This window comes from Kogia breviceps, chromosome 15 (assembly GCF_026419965.1).
Source record: "Kogia breviceps isolate mKogBre1 chromosome 15, mKogBre1 haplotype 1, whole genome shotgun sequence".
Taxonomy (NCBI): domain Eukaryota; kingdom Metazoa; phylum Chordata; class Mammalia; order Artiodactyla; family Physeteridae; genus Kogia; species Kogia breviceps.
The window spans coordinates 71,357,693-71,382,507 of NC_081324.1; the positions used below are offsets into that span (position 1 = coordinate 71,357,693).

At 48.9% G+C, this 24,815-nt stretch overlaps 1 protein-coding gene across 7 annotated transcripts in view; it reads right to left on the minus strand.

Moving 5' to 3' along the window:
- SGSM1 (small G protein signaling modulator 1) overlaps positions 1–24,815 on the minus strand; it is an 85,476-nt gene that overhangs the window by 21,709 nt on the left and 38,952 nt on the right. For 3 of the 7 annotated variants that reach the window (XM_067014266.1, XM_067014269.1, XM_067014265.1), the window contains exons 9-16: positions 24,100–24,224; positions 19,166–19,233; positions 17,886–18,049; positions 17,565–17,697; positions 10,586–10,724; positions 8,060–8,124; positions 6,035–6,180; positions 2,459–2,587 (exon numbers count right to left, since the gene is read on the minus strand). In XM_067014266.1, coding sequence (XP_066870367.1) covers positions 2,459–2,587; positions 6,035–6,180; positions 8,060–8,124; positions 10,586–10,724; positions 17,565–17,697; positions 17,886–18,049; positions 19,166–19,233; positions 24,100–24,224 — 969 coding nt within the window. Of the gene's footprint in view, positions 1–2,458; positions 2,588–6,034; positions 6,181–8,059; positions 8,125–10,585; positions 10,725–12,815; positions 12,981–17,564; positions 17,698–17,885; positions 18,092–19,165; positions 19,234–24,099; positions 24,225–24,815 lie in introns of all 7 variants that reach the window. The other 4 variants (XM_067014270.1, XM_067014268.1, XM_067014267.1 and 1 more) reach the window with 2 other exon arrangements.

A 24,815-nucleotide genomic window follows, 5' to 3' on the forward strand; every position in this document is an offset into this window, starting at 1 on the left:
GGCCACAGGTTTCTAGTGTTCCCCTTGTGGGATTTCAGCAGAGAAGATCGGAGCTTACTTCATTTCTGTGTTGCACAGCCCAGGTAACTGAGGTTCTGAATCTGCCAGACCTCTGGGCACAAGTGGGGTAGACAAGCTGACGAAAGGGTGTGAGGGGGCAGGAAGCAGAAGAGGGAAGGCAGGGAGCCTGCCCCATGCCAGGGTTGGGAGGGGCGGGCGTTCTTTAGCTAGTCAGGGCTTCCAGAGAGAGGCTCCAGGTCCACCCTGCCCAAGCCTGTCATGGGCAGCTCCCTCCCACTGACTTCCCGAAGACTCATCCAAGCCCACCTCCCTGTTCCCACTGCCATCCTAGGCTAGGCTTCCAGGACCCCTCACCCAGATGACCTTCCTTCCTGGTGCCTGTTTGTCCCAGCCTGGCCCCTCCTGTCCATCTCCCACTCGGCAGTCTTCCTCCTGTTTCCTCTCCAGCCCTGCGTCTCACTGCTGCCTCCATCCCCCTCGTCCTTTACGTCCCAGCTACCCAATTATTATCTAAGTCAATTATTAGACTTGACACCAGAAGCACACTCCATCAGAGGGAAAATTGATACACTGAACCTCCTCAAAAATCTAAAAATTTGTTCTGCAAAAGACCCTGTTAAGAAGACAAAAAGACAAGGTACAGACTGGGAGAAAATATTTGCAAATGATATATATGACAAAGAATTAATATCTAGAGCATAAAAAGAACTCTCAAACTCAACCATCAAAAAATGAAACAATTCAACAAGAAAGTGAACAGAAGCCAGGATGTGACATTTCACTGAAGATTCACAGATGGCAAGTGAGCACGTGAAAAGCTGTTCAATATCACTGGTCAACTGGGAAATGCAAATTAAAACCACAATGAAATGCCATGTACACATTCCTTTAAGTGGCTAACATAAAAAATAGTGATAACACTAAACCCTGGTGAGGATGCAGGTGTGGATCACTCCCACAGTGCTAGCGGGAAGATAAAATGGTACAGCCACTGCAGAAGTTTGGCGGTTTCTTATAAAACCAAACAAAGTGTGAACTACCATCGGGTCCAGCAACAGCATTCGAGCATTTATTCCACCTTATGCTCACATGGAAACCTGGATATGAAGGTTCACTGCGGCTTTATTTGTAATCACCAAAAAACTGGAAACACCCTGCCTATCCATCAACAGGTGGAGTTAAACTGTGGTGCATCCATACTGTGGAACACTACTCAGCCGTATAAAGGAATCAAGAATTGATATGCACAGCAACTTCGATGAATCGCTACAGATTCACACTGAGTGGAAAAAGTCAATCCCCAAAGGTTAAACACTGTATGGTTCCATTTCTACAACATTCTTGAAATGACAGTTATAGAAATAGAGAATAAATCAGTGGTTGCCAGGAGTTAGGGATGGGAGTGAGTGGGAGGGAGGGAGGTTTGGCTATAAAAGGACATGAGGGGCTTCCCTGGTGGCGCAGTGGTTGAGGGTCCGCCTGCCGATGCGGGGGACACGGGTTCGTGCCCTGGTCCGGAAGGATCCCACATGCCGCGGAGCGGCTGGGTCCGTGAGCCGTGGCCGCCGGGCCTGCGCGTCCGGAGCCTGTGCTCCGCAACGGGAGAGGCCACAGCAGTGAGAGGCCCGCATACCGCAAAAAAAAAAAAAAAAAAAAAAGAACATGAGGACCCTAGTAGCACTGGAAATGTTCAGTATGTTCACTGTGGTGGTGATACACAAACCCACATGTGTGATAAAATTATAGAGAACTAACTAGACACACACACGAGTACAAGTCAAATGGGAAGCCTGATTAAGATTGAGATATATATATATATATATATATATATACACACACACACATACACACATACATATCCTTATATGTATAAGGATATATTATACAGCACAGGGAATATGGCCAATATTTTATAATAACTACAAATGGAATATAATCTATAAAAATTTTGAATCACTATGTTGAACAGCTGAAACTAATATAATATTGCAAATAAACTATATCTCAATTAAAAATATATACATATTTATTGTAAACAACAAAAAAGAAATGCAATCAAATATGGACATTAATGTAAAAATAAAGATTGCTACAATGCCAGTATATCTATGTCAATGTCAATACCCTGGCAGTGATATTACAGTTTTGCAAGAAGTTACCGCTGGGGGAAGCTGGATAAAGGATGAGATATCTCTGCGTTATTTCTTACAAGCGCACGTGAAATCTATCATTACCTCAACATGAAAAAGTTATTCCAAAAAATGACATCTGTGGCGTGTGTTGTGTTTCTATTGGACCGCGCGGCCCCCAAGCTTCCTGACCCCCCAACATCTCCCTGCCCCACCTTGGTCTACCACGGGACCAGAGCTCCCCCAGCCCCACATTACCTGGCTCTTCTTGTTGCCAAAGACCCTACTGACCATCAGGGGTAACCAACCTCCTTTCTTTCTGTTTCTGTCATCCCAAACTGGTAGTGGCCCAGGAGGAAGGGCCACACGGCTTTGCGGATCTCTGGCTGGATGCCCCCGTAGTAGACAAGACGCAGCAGCTCCTGCTCCTCGTAACTCTGTGGTGGGTGGGGGGAAACAAAGGATTTGGTCAACAGGAAACCAGGGGATGGACTCTGCGACCCAGCAGTCCAGCTTCTCAGACCTAGCCCTCAGTGATCATGCCGTGGACAAGCAAAGCCACGTGGGCCCAGATATCCATCGCGGCATCATACAATAAAGCAAAACCCCAGGAACCCCCGTAACTGCCCACCAATGGGGGAATGCTGCATTCCTACGTGGGAATACCACACAGAGAGTAACAGGGCAGCAGGCACATTGATGAGAACCTACACAAAAGGACGTTCATTATATATTGTTAAGTGTAAAAAACAAGATGCAGAATAGGTCGAGGGTGAACCCATCTCTGTAAAAAACAAAAACAAAAACCCAAAGGTCAGAATGTAATGAATTAACATTTCTACTTAATTTTTAGTCAATTTTGTATACTGTGCTTATTGGGGAATATTATCTTGGAGATATTAATCTTGACTCAGCACTAAGAAAATTGTTTTAAAGCGAATTAAACCGAAAAGGAACCATTTCCAGCTGATTCTTCGTACACTAATAGCTTTTGTGCACACAAGAATGACTTTAGCAACTGTTTGCTGTACTGTGGAATAGATTTGTCCTTTCTTTTTAAAAATTTATTTCCAGGCAAAGGCTCTGCAGATACAATTTGTCAAGCAGTCGCGCTGGGGGACCAGAGGGTCGTGTGTGTGTGTGTGTGTGTGTGTGTGTGTGTGTGTGTGTGTGTGTGTGTGTGTGTGTGTGTAAAGTGCCAGTGCCTGCCAAAAGGCTACCGTAAAACGCACTGGGGTCCTGTTTCCTCCCACCTCTTTACTTCACATTCTAAAATTAAAAGCATGTTTCACTTCTTAACACTAGTCTTAAATGTATCCAACCACAATGGCAAAACCAGACATTTTGTTCCTGTTAGGAATTTTTAATCATATTGTATTGACAAGCCTGGTCAATGCTATATAAAAATTAGGGACCTATGTGGGGCTGAGGCTGTGAACGCTTCATCAAAAATCTGTGTTCTCTTCTCCCGGAGTCCATAGCTGGACTCCATTTCTCAGCCTCTCTTGCAGGTAGGTGTGGCCATGTGACTGGGTTCCGGCCAAAAGGATGTAAGAGGAAGTGATGTAATCCATTTTCAAGCCAGGGCTTTGAAGAAGCAGGTGTACTCCCTTCACACTTTCCATTTCCCCTCTGCTGGCTGGAAGCAGATGACCATAAGGCCCCAGAGGATGGTGGGGCCACAAGACTGAAAGATCCCTGACCCTCTAGAGGGAGGAGAGATGCCCACTCACCAGGAATGCCCACCCAGGACTGTTAAGTGAGCAATAAATACACCTCTATGGTGTCAAGCAACTAAAGTAGCGGAGACTATGTGTTACTGCAGCCCAGTCCACCCTGACACAACGATGCAACCAAGCAGATTGTGAAAGGGTTGCAGGAGTGTTAGATGAAAAATATTCATTTTTGACTATTTATTGTTTCAGCCAATTTGTCCTTAGGATACTGCCTCCCAAACTGGGGAGACTGCAAGGAGCATTTGGGGAACTTTCTTTTCTTTTTTTTGGCCGCAACGTGCTGCCCATGGGATCTTAGTTCCCTGACCAGGCATCGAACCCGGGCCTTTGGCAGTGAAAGCGTGAAGTCCTAACCACTGGACTGCCAGGGAACTCCCTGGGGAAGGGGGACTTTCAAAATATAAATTCTTGGGCTCCACTCTTAGAGGTGCTCAATCAGTAAAGCTGGAGCCCCTGGAGTGGAGCCCAGAAGTCTATAAATCTTTCAAATTCCTCAGGAAATGTGCACTCACTCTCACAGACTACCAGGGATTATGAACCCTGTAACCTTTCAAGAAAGGTAAGCTGGCATATCTATTTAAATTGAAAATGGACATCAAACAGTTACATTTCTCGGACTCTACCCTCAAAATAAGAGAAGTGGTACAGAAAGGTATATGCTTATAAAGATGTTGACTGCAGCATTGTTTGAAATAATTTTTTTAAAAAGAGAAAGGAACAGCCCAGATGTCCATAATTAGAGGAAGATTTGACTAAATTATGGTCCACCCATATATAGGGTGCTAAGGTTCTAACATGTAATATTTTACTTAGAGATTTGAAAGACGTCTTTGATATAAAAGCTGGTCACTTAAAATATAAATATAATGTTACCTCATTAAAAAAATGAGTTTCAGCTTTATCTATATAGACATATCTGTGTATGTATAAGTATGGGAAATGTATAGCAGGGTCTGCACCAAACTGATACTCTTCATTAATTCAGGGGATCAGAACGAGGGGGGTGCAGCAGAGAGATGATATTTAAAAACTTAAAACAAAATTCTGTACACCTGTGTTCTTCATTCTTTGAACTGTTACAGTAAGAAGGCATTCCTCCTGTAATTTAGAAAAACAACTATTTCTGGCAAAAAAAGAAAACCACCCTTCTGCTTGTCCAGGTTTGGGAATCAGTTTGTTTTTCCCACTGAGTCCCCTGGCATCCCCAGATTGATACACAGAATAGCACCTTCCCCCAACGTGGGGAAGCCAGGTGCTCACAAGCTTGGCCCTCCCCAGGGAGGAGGGATGCAGCTGACGGAGCCACCGCATTTACGCAGCGTGGAGGAAATGGGTATCTCCTCTGAGAGCCTGCACTTGGCAGCAAACCAGTATTTCTTAGAGTGGATTCTGCCTTCCACCATAGGTGGTACTTTTCCAACAAAGGTCCCTGCGGCCACATAACATTGGAAGGAACGTTCCATATGCTCTCCCACACTCCCCCAATTTCCTGAGCATGACAAGCATATCAGCATAGCCAAGGCTCTGACAAGTCCTGCAGGATACAGAAAACTGTTTAAGCTTGTTTCGCAAATTATTTCTCCATGAAGCTTTTTTCACACATAAACATTTCCCTTCCAGGAATATTTGTATTCTAATAAGAAAATCTTAGAAATCTATCTCCAGGCGAAATAGCTAATGGTAGAAATCTCGAGCCCTAAGACAAAGATGAGAGAAAAGGGTTTCATGTAGTGGTGGGGTTTCCTTGGTCCAGCCGCCTCCCTCTAACTTAGCCACCCTCATCACTCTAAGTAGCCAACTGGACTGTAAATTCTTCTGGCTGGGAAGTCACAGCACATCATACAGGACCGAGCATACAGCTGATGCTTAATAAATGCTTACTGACTGACTCATTCTTTACTCCTTCCAGGCAAACATATGTATTTTCCACCCTCCCTGATCCTCACCCCAATACGCAGAAGCAGGCTATGGGTGTTGGAACTCTCGAGGAGGGGACCTTCAATCTGTGTATGGAGAACCCAAGGATGTCACAACACCTGAGTCCCCACGCAGGTGGGTCTATCCCTCAGATGATAAGAGGTTCCCCCCATAGTCTCTGTCCCCCCAAAGTCTCTGCCCCACGGCAGGCCAAGCCAGGCCAAGCCTTACTGTGCTGTCCTGCAGGTACTGCTCCCAGATCTCGGCCGTCAGCCCGTGTCCAGCATCGCAGGGCAAGTCCGGGGACACGATCATGTGATTGACCAGGGCTGACAGGTGGGTCCTCACAGTGGACAGGTGTCTGCAGTAGGCAAGCCCTGCCAGGGAGGAAGGAAAAGTGGCATTGTCCACCATCCAACACCCCCTGCCTTGTCTCACGGAGTCTCCGAAGTACTGTCCTACTCGCAATCTGATTGAACCCTCGTGACCAGCAAATTGTCATCATCCCCCTTTTCCAGATAAGGAAGGTGAGGCTCAGAGAGGCAAAGTCACATGCTGGCTTAACTGCTTAAAAGCCCCGTGACCCTGGGGAAGTCATGTCACCTTTCTCAGCCCCAGCACCTCCTCTGCTGGAAACCAAGGCATTTAATTCACAGGCTGGAGGCAGGAAGAGGCCAGTGACTCCACCGGCTCGCTGTGCCCTGGGGTGCCTCCAATCCATACCAAGAGAAAGAGAATGGGAGAGAGGGGTGTGACTCGTTCAAACTGCAGCTGGATAAAGAAGGCCCTGGCCAGTCAGTAGCTGGGGAGATGCTCAGGGCACTGGTTTGCTTTCAGAGATGGCCCTGGCCCTTCGAGCAATTCCCACCAACTTGCCCCCTTCCATCTGCTCCACCCTGGGTGCTGGGTCCACAGGAAGCACTCAGCCGGTGCTGGCCTGTGTGTGCTTTGACCATGCCCGTTCCTTCTGGCTACTGGCTCCCAACTCATCCTCAAGTCCCAAAGAGGACCCTGGACCATCTGGAGCCTGAGGACTCACCCCTACCAACAACAGGGGTAATCATGGTGGTTACAATGAGGATGATATGACAGCTAACATTTATATAGCACACTCTGTTCCAGGGAGCTGTTCCCAGAGCTTACATAACTTAGTTGATTCTCACTACAACCCTATGAAGCAGACACTCTTACTACGCCCATCTTATAGGTGGGGAAACTGAGGCACAATCTGCGTGCATCACTTGCCCAGGTCACATTGCTAGGTGTTGAGCTGGGATTTGAATGCAGACTGTCTGGCTCCAGAACCTGGGCTCTCAACCACCATCAGGGAGGAGCCACACCATGTGATGACATCAAGACCCATCTCGACCCCCAACCCTTCTACCAGGAAGCTCTTCCATTGTGGTTGCATAAATACTCACCCAATGCCTTCTTCACACCAGGCCCTGCGTTAGGCACTAGGGATGGGTAGTAACAGAACAGGCAAAAACCTTGATCTTGGGGAGCTCATGCTTTCCCTGTTTCTCCAGGCTGATACGACCTGCACTGTTTTTTCCCAGGCCCGAGCAGGATATTCTAACACTTTCCTAGAATCCCTGAAAATATACACATTTTATCTTCCCCATCTAGGCTGTGAGGCAGGGGAAAGAAAACCTGCTAAGAATCAAAATAGCAGAGTGGAAAAAACAGAGGCTTTGCCACCAGGCAGGCCTGGGTTTGAGTCCCAGCTCTGCCGCTTATTAGCTGTGTGACCTTGGGCAAGTCACTTTGTCGCTCTGTGCCTCAGTTTCCTCATCTGTTAATTGGAAATAATCAGAGCACCTGTATTATGAATTTAGTTTTTAAGTTTTGGGGAAGGGATCAGGCCATCTTACTCTTCTGCTTCTGCCTATAGGAGAAGGGGAGTGACATTTACTGAGCGCCGACTGCATGCAATGCCAGGTGCTAGGGGCTTTATACATGCTTTCCATTCAATCCTGAAAACAAACCCTCTAAGGGGGGCACTGGAGATGCAATGGTGATTAAACCAAACCCCTTCCAGCAAGTGTTCATTGCCTTCCCTTAGGACCAAGGGAGAAATTTTATGCCCAATCTGTAAATGAGGAAATTGAGGCTAAGAAAGGTTCATGTAACTTCACCAAAACTAGACACCTAGGAAATAGGAGTCAGGCTCCTTCCCCTGATATTGCTGGCATGCAGTAGGCACTGAAAAAATGCTCCCTGGAGACCACAATGGCAAATAAGGCCAATACGCACATCCATAGAAGGCTCTGGAAAGAATCTGGTACTTCATATTGTCACAGAGAAGCTTCAAGGGAGCCCTGTAGGAAGGAAGGAAGGAAAAGGAAGACACTCAGTACAGATCCACACATAGCCCAGGTTTGCTGGAAAGGAGCATAATTCGCTATCTCTAGGGAGCAGATTAAAACCAGCCAGTCAAGTAGACTAGGGGTATTATTGTTTCTATCTACATAGCATCACTGCCCCTTCTTCTGCTATCAGCTTGGGAGTTACCTCCTCCCCAACTCTGTCCCTATGGTTTGGGTAGAGCTGATTCTACCCAGTACATGACTCAGCTTGGAGTCACAGTTATTGGGTCAGGGGTGGGGTGTCACATGATCCAACCTGGGCCAATGAAAATCAGCCCTGCAACTTTTGTTGGAACTACTAGAAAACAGACACTCTTTTCTCTGCTTGAGTTCCTAAGCCAGTGGGATGTAGGGCAGCAGCTGCTGGGATCCATTTTTACTACTGCACAGGAAGGGCCAGCCTGAGAATGAAACCATCATAGACACAAGCAGAGCCAAGAGCCAAAGAAACAGACATCCCTCTATGGAGCATGTCGATCCAGCCATGCCTGAAGCCACCATACCTCTGGATGTCTCAGTTCTATCAACAGATTTTCATCTGCACCAGTTTGAAGTGGGTTTCTTTCACCAGCAGAAAATGTTTTGACATCTTTTTATTTTTTGATTGGAGTATGGTTGCTTTTCAATGTTGTGTTAGCCTCCACTGCACAACACAATGAATCAGCCATACACATACAGCCATATGTCTGACTTCTAAAGTGACCCAGCTGAACCAAAGTGGAGCCAGACTGCGATTCAGACTCTGGCTGACTGCAAAGGAGGTAATGCCTCAGAGCTTCTCCTTGCATTGGAATTTGGGGTGGGGGGACTGTTTTGGCTGAAAGAGGGCCTCAGAATTGATGGAGAAAACAGGACTGCTGAAGGTAGCACTGTGCATTCTTGGAGAAAACAGAGTGGAGGAATATTACACCCATTAAAAACTCAGCAAGACTGGGAAGGAGGCATGGCTGAAGTCCTCCAGTTATGCACATGGAGGCATTAAACATTAAAGTCACCCTCCTTGTGCCCTCAGGCTGGTGAGGCTTGGCTTCCTCGGGTTACATAAGGACAGCATCACACTGACAGCTGCCCCACAGCGGCCTTAGCTGTCTGCAAGGTGGTGAGTTCCCTATCATTACGGATGTGGAAGCAGATACTAGGAGAGGTACTAGGTTCGAGCAGCATTTGTCAATTGTCCATGGTCTATCAGCCACAGAATCGCTCGGGGTTTCTCCAGCATGTGGATTCCTAGGTCCTGCACAGACCTACTCAGTCAGGATCTCCAGTAAGTGGTCCAGGAAGCAGTACGTGATCCCCAGAGTGATTCTGATGCCTATGAAAATGTGAGAATCTCTGGTCATTTCAGTGCTTCTCAAGCTTAAAAGTACACACATGATCTTGGGGCCTTGTTAAATGCAGATTCAGCTTCAGTAGGTCTGGGATGGAGGACAGAGAACCTGCTCAGGTGATGGTGCTGCTGGCCCAGAGCCCACACCCTGAAAGCCAGGAAGTACGTGGCTTTATCTGATGCTGGCCCCCATTTACACGCCCATGACTGAAGACTGGACCACCCACTGGGACAGAGGCCCAGCAAGGAAAAAAGAATTCCATTCTCCCAGGCCAGGCCAGGCGGGGTCAATGGGAAACATGACCAGTCTCAGGAATGGGCTGCGTAGTTCCAAGGAGACAAAGCCCTGTGGGCAAGGAGAGAGATGACCTGGGGATTTAACTTTATGCAATAAATTAAAAAGTGTCATTTATTGAACATCACCATGTGCCAGGTACACATGCTGGCCACTTTAAACCATTATGTGATTTGTCTTACAACAGCTACATAACGTAAGCATTAGTATCCCCACTTGCTGGAAGAGCAAACTGAAGCATGTTTGGTTGTCATTAAGGAATATTTCTAGCTTCTGTCTTCCAGGAGCGTGGTAGGATGCACTTCCTGGTCCCCTGTTGGTGGGGCCAACAAGGTGTGAGTGAAAGTGTAAGTGCTGCACTCAGGTTGTAGCATTTAACCACTGGTTAAACCCCATCCTGAGCTCCATTTCCCTCAGTCACTGTGATTCGCAATATTCAAGATGGTGGTGGTTCCATCTGCCAGGCCCTTTCATGTGGAGAAACCAGAGCGCCCAGCTGACCCAGGATAGACACACAGCATGAATATGCACGATGGACAATCCTTTATTGTAATAAGCCACTGAGATTTTAGGATTGTTTGTTACAGCGTCATAATCTTGTTTACCCTGATCAATATATGTAAGGAAGCTCCAACAGCTAGGACTTCACATGGCTAGGATTTAACCCAGACATGGATGATTCTATAGCCTATGTTCACTCCTCTGAATTCAAGGCAAGGCAAGAAATGGGCATCTGCAAATCTTTGGTAAATCCTTCCGTTCCCTCCATCCACAGTCCAAGCCCCTCATACCTCTCATGGTTGCAGCCATTGGACGAGCCACCATCAGCCGAGCCACTCTGTGAACAGGATGAGCAGGAAGATTTCCGTGGGCTGGGTTGCCATAGAGATGGCAGGTTGCTCACGGAGACATCCATCAGGTCCTGGGGGACTGTGGTGGGTAGAAGGGGCAGAGGAAGAGCCATGGTTAAGCCTATGTGGGTCACAGAAACCTCACCCCAAAGCAAGCAGCTCCCCCCCCAGACCAGCACAGGGATAGGGAAAGACCCTGAATGTCACAGCAGGAAACAGCGACCCCAAACCAGGTCCTTGAGCCCATCCGAGCCAATGAAAGCCACCACCAAGATTTCGGGCCCCCAGCAGATGGGCAGAGCCAATGAAAGCTGAAGAGACAGAAGGAGAACAGACAGAAAGAGATCAGAACCAAGGAAACAGGCCCAATCCCCGAGCAGGAGGCCAAGCCTCACCATGTTGTCATTCAGTTGTCCTCATAGGAGGCTGGCAGGAAGGAAGGGGAGCCTGCTGGGGACTTCTGGGGAAGGCTGATGGCCTCGAGTCCCCAGAGGTAGGTCTCATGGGGGGCTCCTGGTGGTGAGATGTAAGGAAGCCTGACTCAACAGGTGAGGCAGGGCACCCAACAGCAAGGGGACCCAGTGGAGTCCCCACTGATGAGGGTGCCTGCACTGTCCATGGTCCTGGGCCTGTAGCTGCTCTACCAAGAGAGCCTCAAATAGGTTGGCAACCCCCCAGAATAATGTGGGTGGGGGCACGTTAAAAAGCCATATGCCTGTATCCCACCCCTGACCTACTAAATTAAAGTCTCCTGGAGATACAGCCCTTGAGTCCGTGTTTCAAAAACAGTTTTTTTTTTTTTTTTTGTGGTACGCGGGCCTCTCACTGTTGTGGCCTCTCCCGTTGCAGAGCACAGGCTCCGGACGCACAGGCTCAGCGGCCATGGCTCACGGGCCCAGCCGCTCTGCGGCATGTGGGATCTTCCCGGACCGGGGCACGAACCCGTGTCCCCTGCATCGGCAGGCGGACTCTCAACCACTGCGCCACCAGGGAAGCCCTCAAAAACAGTTTTGAGGTAGCAGCCACATTTGAGAACCAAGAGGGCACAAATGATCTCCTAACTCTTGGACACTGGTGGTTCCTGATCAATTGCTCCCAAGGATATAGCACTTATAGTTTCCCTCACTGTTTTCTTTCCGAGATCTATGGAAACCGCAGCATCTGCAATGCTGCAGAACAAACACACCGGTGACCTAGGCATTAGAATTTCTACAGTTAATTTCCTGGCCTCTTGGTGCAAAAAAGTTGTTTTCTCTAGGACAGGGCTTGGTAAATATTTTCTGTAAAGGGCCAGGTAGAAAATATTTTAGGGTTTGCAAGCCACTATCATAACCACTTGACTCTGCTTCTGTAATGCAAAAGCAGCCAAAAACAAAAGGCAAACAAATGAGCATGGGTATGTTCTAATAAAACTTCATTTGTGGACACTATAATGTGAATTTCATATCATTTTCACATATCACAAAATATTATTCTTCTTTTGATTTTTTTTCAATTAAAAAATGTAAACACCATTCTTAGTTCATGAGCTATACAGAATGAGACTGGATTTGGCTTGTGGGCCATAGTCTGCCAAACCCTGCTTTAGGAAATTAAGAGGGGTACTCATTTGCCCCATGAGCCATGCCTCCTCAAAGATGACTGGTAATACCTGGCCTCTTCCCTTGGGCTCTAAGGGGAGGGGGAGCTGTGGATCCGGCCCCCCTAGTCACCACAGATCTGTAGCTGACAGCGTCTGCCCCCACTCACCGACAAAATAGAAAGCTGCCTACAGAATGAAGTTCTTGAGGCCACCAAAAGTGGCTTGTTGCCCTACTTCTCCCCATAGACTCACCAATGAGCTGGACAAGAAAGACCAGTAAGCCCCTGTAAAATGTTCTAGAAAAAGTCCCCGTTCTCAGCCAATCTCAGGGAAGCACTGATAGTTTCACGCAGATGTGGCAAGCGTGCCTCCACCCCCAGCCTCTCACACCCTGCAGACTTCATCAATGGATCCCTCTGCTACAAAACCCACAACACTCCAAGCTGCATCCTGCAGCACGGAGGTAGGACAGTGTGAGGGCATCAATATTTCTCCTGCCTCCACCTCCCCCGGGACCAAGACTCAAATGACAACATGGCAGAGGTGGCTGGCACCCAGCCCCAGGGGTGAGGGGAGCCCAGACATTACTGGGGGGCTGCGGCTTCTGGCTTGATGTGGGGAGGGTGGTGTCCCATTTGGTTTGCACCCACCGACTGCCCCTGGCCACCACTAACGCGGACCGGCCCACAGGAACCACCATCCAGGCAGGGCCCACGGAGACAGGGGAAGTGCCGCCCACGGCACTGGAAGCAACTTAAGAGACAAAATAAAAAGCCCTGGTGAAATGGAAGGTCTGCGGTGACCGGAACACTAAAAAGGTGAGAAGAACCAATTCCCTGGGGCTTGAAACCTTCCCCTGTCCTGTTCCACTTAGTTCCCATGGATTGTGTTTGATCAGAGGAAGAAAGAATGCTGTTACCTATAAAGTGCCTACTCTGTGCTGGGTGAACATCCCCTGCTATACAGGTCCCTAATGACCCTGTAAAGGATGCATTTTTGTTTTCCTATTTTGCAGAAGAGAAAACTGAGGCTCCGAATGGTGACACAACTTACTCAAAGCCTCACCAGCTAGTCACTGGCACAGCTGGTCTTTTTGACTAAAGCCCCTCCTTCTCTTCCCACTAAGATGAGCCGTCGCTTCCCGAGCTCAAGTCCTATCATCATCCCCTTTTACAGATAGAAGACTGAGGCACAGACAGTTCAAGCAGCCTAAGACTACTCAGCTAATAAGTGGTGGAGCCGGGATTCCAACCTAGAGGATCAGACCCCGAGATCCTATTCATACTCTCTCAGCTGTTTTCCTACTGGCTGTTGTCTCCCCAAACTATCCTTGCCCTAGACCAGCGGTTCTCAACTGGGGTGATGTTGGCCTCCCAAAGGACACTTGGTGATGTCTGTAGACGTTTTGTCATGACTTGGAAGTTAGCCAGATGTTACTAGCATCTAGTGGGTAGGGATGCTGCTCAACATCCTATATAATATGTAAGAATCTTCCCTCCTCCACCCACAAACAGTTATTCAGCCCAAAATGTCAACAGTGCCAAGGCTGAGAAACCCTGCACTGGGCAGGTGCTGTCCAATACAAATCCAATGTGAGGTACAAGCGTAATTTAAAATGTCCTAGTAGCCACACTAAAAGGGTAAGAAGAAACAGATGAAATCAATCAGCAATATGTGCTGTTTAACCCAATAAACTCCAAACGTTATCTTTTTTTTTTTTTTTTTTTTGGCCACATGGCATGGCACTTGGGATCTTAGTTCCCTGATCAGGGATGACCAGGGATCGAACCCGCACCCCCTGCAGTGGAAGTGCAGAGTCTTAACCACTGGACCGCCAGGGAAGTTCCACCAAATGTTATCATTTTCACACAGAAGCAATATAAAATTATTAATGAGATATTTTACACTCTTTTTCTTGGTACAAAATCTTCAAAATCCAGTGTGCATTGTACACTAACAACTTGGACTAGCCCCATTTCAAGTGCTCAGAACCATATGCGGCTCACACCTCCCATACCAGACAGTACAGAGACCGTCTTGGCGACAGAGGGGTCTGGAAATGCCCTTCTCTGACTGTGAACCCACCTAAATGCTTGAGAACTTGTCTTTGCCTCCTCTGTGCACAAGAAGCAGGCACAGAACCAGGTGGTGGAGACAGGGGTGAGAAGACACAGAAAGGGAGTTTAGAACCATCTGTGGCCACATCTTCCCTCCCACAGGGGGGAAACTCTTCTCTCTTATTATTTAAGGCAGGCATCTGTATACTTTTTCTGCAAAAGGCCAGACAGTAAATATTTTCGGCTTTGTGGGTCATGTGATCTCTGCCCCAACCATTCAACTCTGCGGCTGTGGCTTTTCAAGCAGCCACAGACCATATGTAAATGGATGGGTGCGGCCATGTTCCAGTAAAACTTTATTTACAAAAACAAGCAGTGGGCTGAATTTGGCCCACAAGAAGGGGTTTGCTGATTTCAGATTCAGGCACTTCTTCAGAAAAGACTTTACGGGTCTTACAGATAAAAATCATAACAGGATTGTTTTGTAAACTCTGTGAGGCTCAGGGTCCTGAGAAAATCAACCAAGGATGGGGGTCACCATTTCCATGTGGGCTGAACCTGACCTTGAGGATGAAGGGAGTGACACCACAATGCCCTCCCCCACCCTCCCATCAAAACAGTCTGCATGGAATGGATGTAAGAAGCACAAGCTCTGGAGCCAGACCACGTGGGTTCAAATGCCAGCCATGCCAAGGATTAGCTGGGCAACCCTGGACCAGTTTTTTAACCTTTCTGTGCCTCAGTTTCCTCCTTTGAACAAGGGGGGGTGGTGATGACAATGGTACCTGCCTGGGAGGGCTGTGGTGAGGATTAAGTGGGCTCGGCACACAGTGGCACTTAGTACACGAGACCCACCATCGCTCACGGGGCATCTGTCATATTAGGTGTGTGATGTATCATTGAGCTGACTTCTAAGAATATGATCCCGGGTGGGGAATACTGTTATCCCAATTCTACAGATGAGGAAATGAGGCCTGGAGAGGGCCAATCACTTGGCCACACTGCAGTGGCAGACTTGAAAGCAGTAATGTGTTCTTTTCTCTAAACCAGCAGTTCTCATCCGGGGGCAATTCGGCCCCCAGAGGACACTTGGCAGTGTCTGGAGACACTTCTGGTTGTCACAACGTGGTGTTGGTGGCGGGGGCAGATTTACTACTTGGCACCTAGTGAGTGGAGACCAGGGATGCTGCTCAACACCCTACAGTGCACAGGACAGCCCCCAACCACAAAGAATTATTCCATCCGAAATGTCAGTGGTGCTAAGATTGAGAAGCCCTCTTCTAAATACACTGTCTCGGTTGGGGTTTCCTTGAAGGCAGACAAGGATTCAAGTGCAAGTTGGGAGATGTTCCCAAGAAGCACAGGTAGGGGAGAGGTGAAAGGACACAGGAGGGGAAGGGCGAAGAGGGTAATGAGCTCATCACTGCGTCAGTTACCATCATGGGCACCTGGCGCTTGATCTCGTGGGGGACCTCTAGGACATGTGCAGAACACACATTTCAGTGTTCTCGCCTGAGGGGTGAGCGGGCTGGGGCATTTATACACCAGCTCCTACCGGTCACTGGTTGAGAGCTGCTCCAGGGAGGCACTGATTGTAATCCACCCCACCCACCCACCAGGGCAGAAGGAACCCTGGTGGCTGGAGAAACCCTTAGGCAAGGAGACACTAAGGCTGGCAGCCGGCAGTGGAGCTGCCTGCACAGAGGGTGTGGGTGCGTGCAGCTAGCATCTGTTCTCCTGGCACGTGCAGGGCCACGACAGGCTAAAGTGGATATTCCCCAAATAAGTAAGACATTCAGCACCCAGCCTGGCTCCCAGCAAGAGCCGACAGATTGTTTGTTGGATGAGGCCCTGTGGAGAGAGCTGCCCGGGAAGGCAGCCACAGGGCATTGGCCCCTCTGATAAATCAGCTCTCTGGAGGTGGGGGGACATGCGCCATGTGAGCCGTGGTACCGCAGAGAGGCTAGGAAGGCTTCAGACCCTGATCCTGGGCGGGAACGGATGTGGCGATACACTTCAGGACACTCCATGGCTCTTAAAGACACAGGAACATGAGGCTTTGCTCCTAACTGGATACATGTGAAAACACAGGCTAACCCAAGCAACGTAAGACCTTACCACCAAGCCTGCCCACATCCCAGCTCCGACAGCAGTGGATGTGGACTGGCGCCTTAAGCAGCCTGACACGATTAGTCCAGCCTCGCCAGGGAGGGTGTCTGCTTTCAAAAGAGCCTTTCACCGCCCAGCATGGTCACTTAAGCAAAGGGAATCTCAGAGCCATTATCCATCAAACGGGAACAGGGCTGCAGAGGGTTAAATATTTAAAATAAGGTTTATAGAAAGAGCCTATAACTTATTATTGATTTGTTTAACAGACATCCACACAGTGCTTAACAAATGCCAGGCCTCCTTCTGGGAATTTTTCAAATATTAATTCATTTCATCGTCACCACAGCCCTCTGGTAATGAAGATCTTCATAGCAACAGTTTCCATTCACTAAGCATCTACTTCATGGCAGTCACCATACAAACTGTAAGACGTATGTTATCATCTTGTGTGCCAGTGCCCAGGGCTTCCCTTCCCCTCTGCTGGCTTTTATTTATTTGTTTGTTTGTTTGTTTGTTTATGGCCGTGCTGCGCAGCTTGCTTGATCTTAGTTCCCTGACTAGGGACTGAACCCATGCCCTCAGCAGTGAAAATGCAGAGTCCTAACCACTGGACCACCAGGAAATTCCCCCCCTCTGCTGTCTTGACAACCATTTATTGCGGGCCTACTGTATGCGAGGCCTCATTCTATGGACATTACATTGACCAGCTTATTATCTCATTGAATCCTTACAACAATATATTGAAGTGAAGTAATAACAATAACGTAATAGCGTGTGAATGTTCTTTCTGTGCCAAGTGCTTTATCTCATTTGATCCTTGCAAGAGTCCCATGAAATAGGTGCTATGAACATCCCATTTTACAGATGAGGAAACCAAGGCACAGAGGGGTGAAGTGACTTGCCCAAGTTCAACCAGGATTCCAGAGCCCATATCACTGCTGCTATCCCATGCCACCTTGTGCCCATGGACATCTTTATTAGCTAAGTAGAGAGTGCTTATTTGTTTTCATTTGGGGGAAATCAAGGCTGCCAAGATCCCAACTTCCTGATTCCAGGTCCCCCTGCTGGCCCCAGAATCCACATCTCTTGTCCTCATAGTTCCACATGGCTGAAGTCAATTTCAGGACCAGCTAACAGGTGGATCCCTGGGCCCAGAGCCAGGGCAGCTTACCGAATTCGGACTGCATGCCAGGGTAGATGATCCTGAACACGTAATCCGTGGCCTCCTCATCTTCCTTGTCTGAAGACGTGGACTCGGACGAACCCTGAGGGCTTCGCTTGCGCAGTTTGGGAAATACTTTGCCCTGAAAGAACACATCCCAGTGCATGGTCCCTGGGACTCACCTGTCTCCACAATCTGCACAGCCCGAGGGTCTCTGCAGGGCGTGCAAGAACCTATGCGGCCACATAAGGGCCCATGGGCAAGAACAGCCAGCCACTCCCCATGGCTGACCCCCACCCCAGCCTCCCTGGGGCTCCCGTGATCACTCACCTTCCCCCGCTGAGACCAGAGTGGCGGGTCCAGCTGCCCGTGAGGGAGCAGCCCATTCTCCAGGCACGAGAGGAACTGCAGGAGGTGACCTCCCTTGGGGAAGCGGAAGGGCGGCCTCTGGATCCCGTCCTGGCTGACCAACACCACTGTCCCACCGCTGTCCACTGCCACCGTGACCCGGCCAGAGGAGACCCAGCAGGAAGTCACTATGAGACATGGTGATGGGCTCCCTCCCAGGCATGCCCAGCCAGACCCAGCGGTCCTGCTCTAAGGCTCTCGGAAAGGCCTGGGCAGAAGGTCAGGGGCAGTTGTCACCTCTTCCGAGTCCCCCTCACCCCATGCACCAAGGTCATCAACTGGGGAACTACAGGACAAGGTCAAGAAGAAGGTGGTTGGCCTCCCTGCATTCACCCACCAAAGGAAAAAGAAACCCCCAAACACCCTATGCCCCTCAAACACACTCTACAAATTGACCTGACCGATTTTTGTATGGAGGCTTTCAGACAGACCCATTTTCAGGGCAGTAATTGACTCTTGCTAGCATGTATTAAGCATTTACTGTATACATGCATAGCACGTTAAAGGCATTGTCTTATTGTAATACTCAAAAGAGCACTATGAGGCATATCTATTACTGCCTATTTTGCATATGATAAAACTGAGGCTCAGAGAGGTTATGTAACTTGCCCAAGGTCACACAGCTGGTGAGTGGCAGGACCTGGATCGGAACCCACGTCTGTCTCATTAAATAATTTAAATCACTGTGTTTTGTGTCTTGGTGAAGTACAGATTCTTTTCTTAATAAAGCAGGATGGCCCTCTGCTTGTTCAGAATATACCTTCCTTGAGCTATAAAGGAGAACTCTAGTTATAAATATTTGATTTTCAGAACACTGACTTTGGAGGGACAAAGGCCTGGGTTTGAGACCAGACTGGGGAGCTTAGGAAGTATATCATTGTGCCACGCTGCTTCCTCACCTCTAAAATGGGAATGATGGAGCCCTTACCACTGGGTTGTTGCAATGATTAGATAACAAGCATGTGAATAGTGAGAACTGTGCCTGATACATGGGTTTAATGCTGAGCCCTTAACAAATGCCATTTGATCCTCACAGCAACCCCATGAACAGATGCTGTTATGATTTCCATTTTACAGATGGGGAAACTGAGGCTCAGAGAAGTGAAGTCACTTGTCTGAGGCTGCACAGGTTAATAAGTGGGTGCGGCAGGCAGGGGATCCAGGAGGTACACCCCAGCCCCATGCTCACCCTCAGTCCCTACCTTGCTGGTGGCAATGCAGGTAGACAATCTCCTCCAGGCGGATGGTCATGGCATAGTCCCAGTAGACGCTGGAAGGGGAGGGAGGGTCAGGCTTGCAGGATGTCTGCTCAACTCGTCATGGGGAAGCCCAATCCATGGGCTCCTCCACCCTCCTCACCAGGACCACCTATACCCAACATCCATGTCCCAGTCTTCCCAGACTCTATCTCCCCTTCTTCGGGTTCCAGTATCCCAATTTTCCAAGGAATCCCCCCTACACACACATTTCTTTAACCCCAGTCCATGTGGTTAAGGCTGACCTCTCCTACCCTCCCCCACCTCAAGGACTCCAGGAATGGGCACGTGACCCTGGCTTGGCCACTCAGTATATGACACTGTTCCAGCCACTGTGATTGGTTCACGGATTGCCCCATGATGCAAGCAGAACCAATGAGACTCAATTATTGAATTTATGTTAGAAATCTCTGGGAAAGATGCTCCTTTCTGCTAGGAGAGTAGTGGTAAGGATGATAGAACTCTGGAGATGTAGAGGGCCATGGCAAGAAAAAGCCTGCCTGTGAATGGAGTCAACAGTTGGGAAAGTAGAGCCAAGAGATGGAAAGAGTTCAGGTCCTCATTTGAGTCCCTGGATCCAGCCATGCCTGAAGCCACCACCCTTGGATTTTTCAGTTCATGTGAGTCAATGATTAAGGCAGTCTGAGTTTGGTTTTCTGTCACCAGCATCTAAGATAGGAGTCCTGACCAACTCCAGGCCACCATGTGTCCATGTGGTTAGAATAGCCACTCAACAGCCCTAACTGCACAGGTCTCAGCAGGGTGACTTGAAGGCTCCCATGAACCTCATTTTCCTCCTCTATAAAACCGGGCTGATAATATCTACTGCACTGTGTTGCTGTGAGGATTAAATGGAATCACATATTTGAAGGGCTTAACACAGTGGTGATGCATGAAAAGGTACTTGGTGAATGGTCCCTGTGATGATTTACTTAAGATTTTCCATTTCCAGCTCAATGCCTACTGCTGTCTTGAAACAGATTGCCCTTCCCCTCAGAACACAATGGACAGTGGGGGCCACAGGAGTGCACTGTTCAAGTTTCCTTCAGATCTTGCTGTGGGGAGCAGAGCTGACCAACAGTTTCAGAGGCCACCCCTGTGGATCCACCACCACATCTGTGCTAAGGTCACGCTTCGCTTGGGCTGCTTTTAGTCAGGACTGAGCACGTGGGGGTGACAGTGTAGGTCTATTCTTGTGGGCTGGGAGACTCCTCCAATGGTCAACTTTAGCCCAGGGATTCCCTATTGATCTGGCCAAATGTTCTTAGAACTGCACTGTGTCCGAGATTCTTCTTGGCCAGTCTTCCTTCCTTTCCCCATCCCTTCCCAGTGATAAGACCAGCTTCTCGGTCTGCCCACCTCCTCCTGCTCCTCACTTTTATCCTTTGCAGGTTCTTCCCCCATTACATCTCTTCTGCACGTCTAATCCTGTCTTGGTGTCTGCTTCTTGGAGGACACTAACACAGGCGTCAAGGTCAGGCAGGGTTCAAATCCCACTCCTGCCACCTACATTGAGTCAGTCTTTCCCTGTCTCTGGGCCTCAGTTTCCTCTGGTGTGAAGCAAGGAAGTTGGAATATAAGCTCTCCGAGGGTCCTTCCTGCACTGGTCTATACCAGAATCAGTCTCGTCAGGATCCATGGAGTGAATGTCCTTGGACGATGGTCAAGTACACAAGCGTTTTTCCGAGTAGCAGCCTCTGCCGAGCCCCTCACAAGGTGAGTCTCAGTCAGGAGGTCCTTCCCAGGGCTCCCACACCAGGCCCATCACACAGGATTGCAATTGCCTGTTTTCTCCTCTGTCTCTCCAAGGGGTGCTGAACTCCTGGAGAGGGACTGGGCTTTTTTTTTTTTTTTTTTTTTTTTTTTTTTTTGCGGTATGCGGGCCTCTCACTGTTGTGGCCTCTCCCGCTGCGGAGCACAGGCTCCGGACGCACAGGCTCCGCGGCCATGGCTCACGGGCTTAGTTGCTCCGCGGCATGTGGGATCTTCCCGGACCAGGGCACGAACCCGTGTCTCCTGCCTCCGCAGGCGGATTCTCAACCACTGCGCCACCAGGGAAGCCCGGGACTGGGCTTTTTGTTCACTTCTGCCAAATGCTTAGAGAATGTTCATAATGAATGGAAAATGCTGGATCCTGGAATGCCCAGGAAACAAGGCAACTCTCCAATTACCACCAGACACCAGCAAGGAGGATCTCTGTGGCCACAGGTCCTTTAGATCCATCTAAATTAACACCAACAAACCCAATGACCGGGATGCCTTTCCAGCTGCCAGGCTTCCTGCTAAGGGCTTTATATGCATTTTCTTATTGACTCTTCCCTGTATGTCTCTTCAGAGGTTCCATTACCACATCCTCATTCTACAGATGAACAGACTGAGCCTCAGGGAAGTGAAGTTGATTATCCAAGGTCACTCAACTGGGAAGGAACAAGAGTTGAGTTTCTGTTTTCGTTTTACATGTTCTAACGGCTTCTAGAGTGGAATTGCTGGGTCATACAGCAAGGGTATGTTATCAGAAACTTCCAAACTTCTTTGTAAAGTGGTCGGACCATCAGCAGTGTATGAGGGTTCCAGCCGTTCCACATGGCAGGGCTGAGATTTGAGCCAAGTCTGGGCTGACTCCAGGACCAAATATCCACCTTTCTGGTGGTATTTCCCCTCGAACATCAGGAAACCCAGCTGGGGGGTTATGATCCTGGTTGTGTACGAGGGAAGTCTGGCTGGGAAAAGAGGAAAGAGGTCCTGAACCTCCTCCTCCTTATCGTCATTGCCCCTTGATCCCCACAGGGATGCTGGAGCCCCTGGGTTCCCCCCCTTTCCCATGCCAACACGCACATTTCTGACCCCTGGCTGTTTTTTATTCCAGTGAGCCTCAGTTCCAGGCAAGGATAACAAGGATAGATGGGGGTTCAGAGCCCAGGGCTGGGGAAATTCCCAACCCCATTAGCAGTGACCTTCGAAGTGCAGTTTCAGCTGGAACTAAATATTGAAGCACTTATGATGTGCCTGTCCACAGAGGCAAAGATGATGCAGAAACAGGCAGAAACAGAGTCCCCGATGATTTGAGATGGAGGGAAGGTGCTTGGCAACCATTTGGTCCAATGTCTTTCCCAAAACATTAACGTCAAAAGTTTCCTGCCCACACAATCCCGGGCTTAGGTGCAACCAACAAACAGGGTCCTTGTGTTGCTGAAAGCTTTGATGTTTGGTGGAAGACACGTCAATGTTTAGGAAGCCCTGCAGACCCTTGGGGAACCCTTCATGTTTTGGAGAGCTCATCCTGTCCACCCTCATTTGATAGGAGAGGGAAGCCGAGGCCCAGAAAGGGGGAGTGATGTACCCCAGGTCATCCAGTGAGGTGAGGACCGAGCAAGGACTTGGTCCCATCACATCCATTTATTCATTGCTTATTCGTTGTCTCCTCCAGTACAATGTAAATACAGTGTAAGCTCTGAAAAGACTGATTTTCCTCTCCTTTTACGCATCTGTTATCTCTCTCGGACCAAGCACAGTGTCTAGTACACGGTAGGTACTCAGTTAACATCTGATGAATGAATCCAGGTCCCCTGACTTCCCTGCTTTGCTTCACAATTATTTGATATCTAAAGGGCGAGGCAGTCAGAACACAAGTAGTAACAGATTTACTATGATTTTGTAAATGCTAAGAAGGAGGTTCAGGGCTCCGTGGGAGCTGAACTCAGCTGGGAGGTCAGGGAAGGCCTGATATAGAGATTTCAGATGAATAAGCTGATATAAGGTTCAAGGGCAAGAGCATTTCCCCGGCTCCTACAATGCTCCTCCCAGAAGGGGTCGCCATCATAAACTCAGGAGTCTGGCTGGAGCTGAATTCTGTGGCCCAGCTGAGGACTGACTGTACCTCCCAGTGACCGTCTCTGAGGACAGATGGTAAACCTTGCCCAGGAAGTGATCAGCTTAGAGAATGAGCTTAATCACACCAAAGGCTGGCGTTAATCGCACCGAGGCTTAACACTACACAGAATACAATGATAGTGCTCTGGTTATGGCCCTTGAAAAGAGTCCTTATTTTATATATATATAAATATATATATTTATACTTACAAATATGTATATATATTTATAGATGAAACCCTATAATTTCGTGATGTCTGTTTGCTACTGCAGGACAATATGAAAGGCAGAGGGATAACGGGATGGCTGTTAGGGCTACATCGTGGGTACCCGAGTTCTATTTTTATGTTAGAAATTCCTCATAATCAAAAGTTTTGAAGAAATCAAGAACATGTATAATAATAATAGAGCCCAATGTGGACTCAGAGAAGCAAAACCCATCGTTCCTCCTCCCCACCAGCAGCCAAGACTCCCCGAGCTGAAATCACCAGGCTGGCTGCACCTCTGCATGGTGGCTTCCCTGTGTTTGCCCTCAACTTTCCCTAATTGCGCTGGAACACAGGGGATCACAGGCAGGGAATCCCTGGTCCCCGGGTCTCTTTGAAGTGTGACTCCAAAGCCTTTGCTGGGTCTTACAACTCGCAGGGCATTACAGGAGACACACACCTGGACCAGATGATCACAACCAACACCTCTGCCCTTCCTTTTGCATTGAGTGATGGGTAAGGTGGCAGGAGACCGGGGAGTATTTGCCATTTGCGGGCTTACGAGATCTTTGTTACGATTTCTCTCTCCGGATGGTGTTTGCCCAGGGCACTGCCTACTACCTATATCCTAAGATTCTTCCAGTCAGTTCCCAGATCCTCCTGAGTTACCCACAAGGCCACAGCTGCAGGGAGGCTGGACCAAGTGGCCATAACAACTAGACGGGGCAGGGGCAGAGGCGGGGCACGAGGGACAGGGCACAAACATCCCTGTGCCGAGGGGAAGGGGGGCTCCCAGCACCCTACCTCTTCTCGTAATCCAGGTCCCCCACAGACCCGTTCATCAGCTGGTTGGGCGTCCACTTCAAGGTCATGACGTCAGCTGTCTGGTGCAGGGACAGATACCCCGGCACAGCCTCCATGTCATCCCTCTGCAGAGACAGCAGGACTCAGGCCTGATCATCGTGCTGGCGTCACAGTGGACACGGGCCCTGGCCCATGTGACTCAAGGACACACAACCAGAACTGAGAGGTTGGCTCATTCCCTCCATGGCCATGTCCACTTGGAAGACTCTGAAGCTCCCTCCAGATGGCTGTGCTAAGCCAACCACCACAATGGGTTTGGTTCTACAGAGTCCAGCTGTGAAAGCCGCCCACCCCACCCTTTCATGTGGCTCAGGAGCCCTGATGCAAGGGTGGGGTCGGGGGGCATCTTTAGAACCAGGAAGGTGGCTTTGTCCTTTCAATAACACCCTTTCCAAAACAGAAGGTATGTATCTGCCATCACTGTGTCCAGTCTTAAGGGAGAAAGAGATGGCAGCTGAGTTCTGTTCCACAGATATTACCCAGAAGCCCCTCCCCAAATACCCTTTCCATACTCCCCGCCCAGGAGCCCCATCCTCTCCCTTCCCAATATGCCTGCAGGGCTTCTCACCTGCTCTGCTCTATCCCAAGTGGGGTTTGGTGGAGGGGGCTGTCTCCAAGCCTCACACATAAAAGGCAGTCCTCCTCCCCCCAAATTC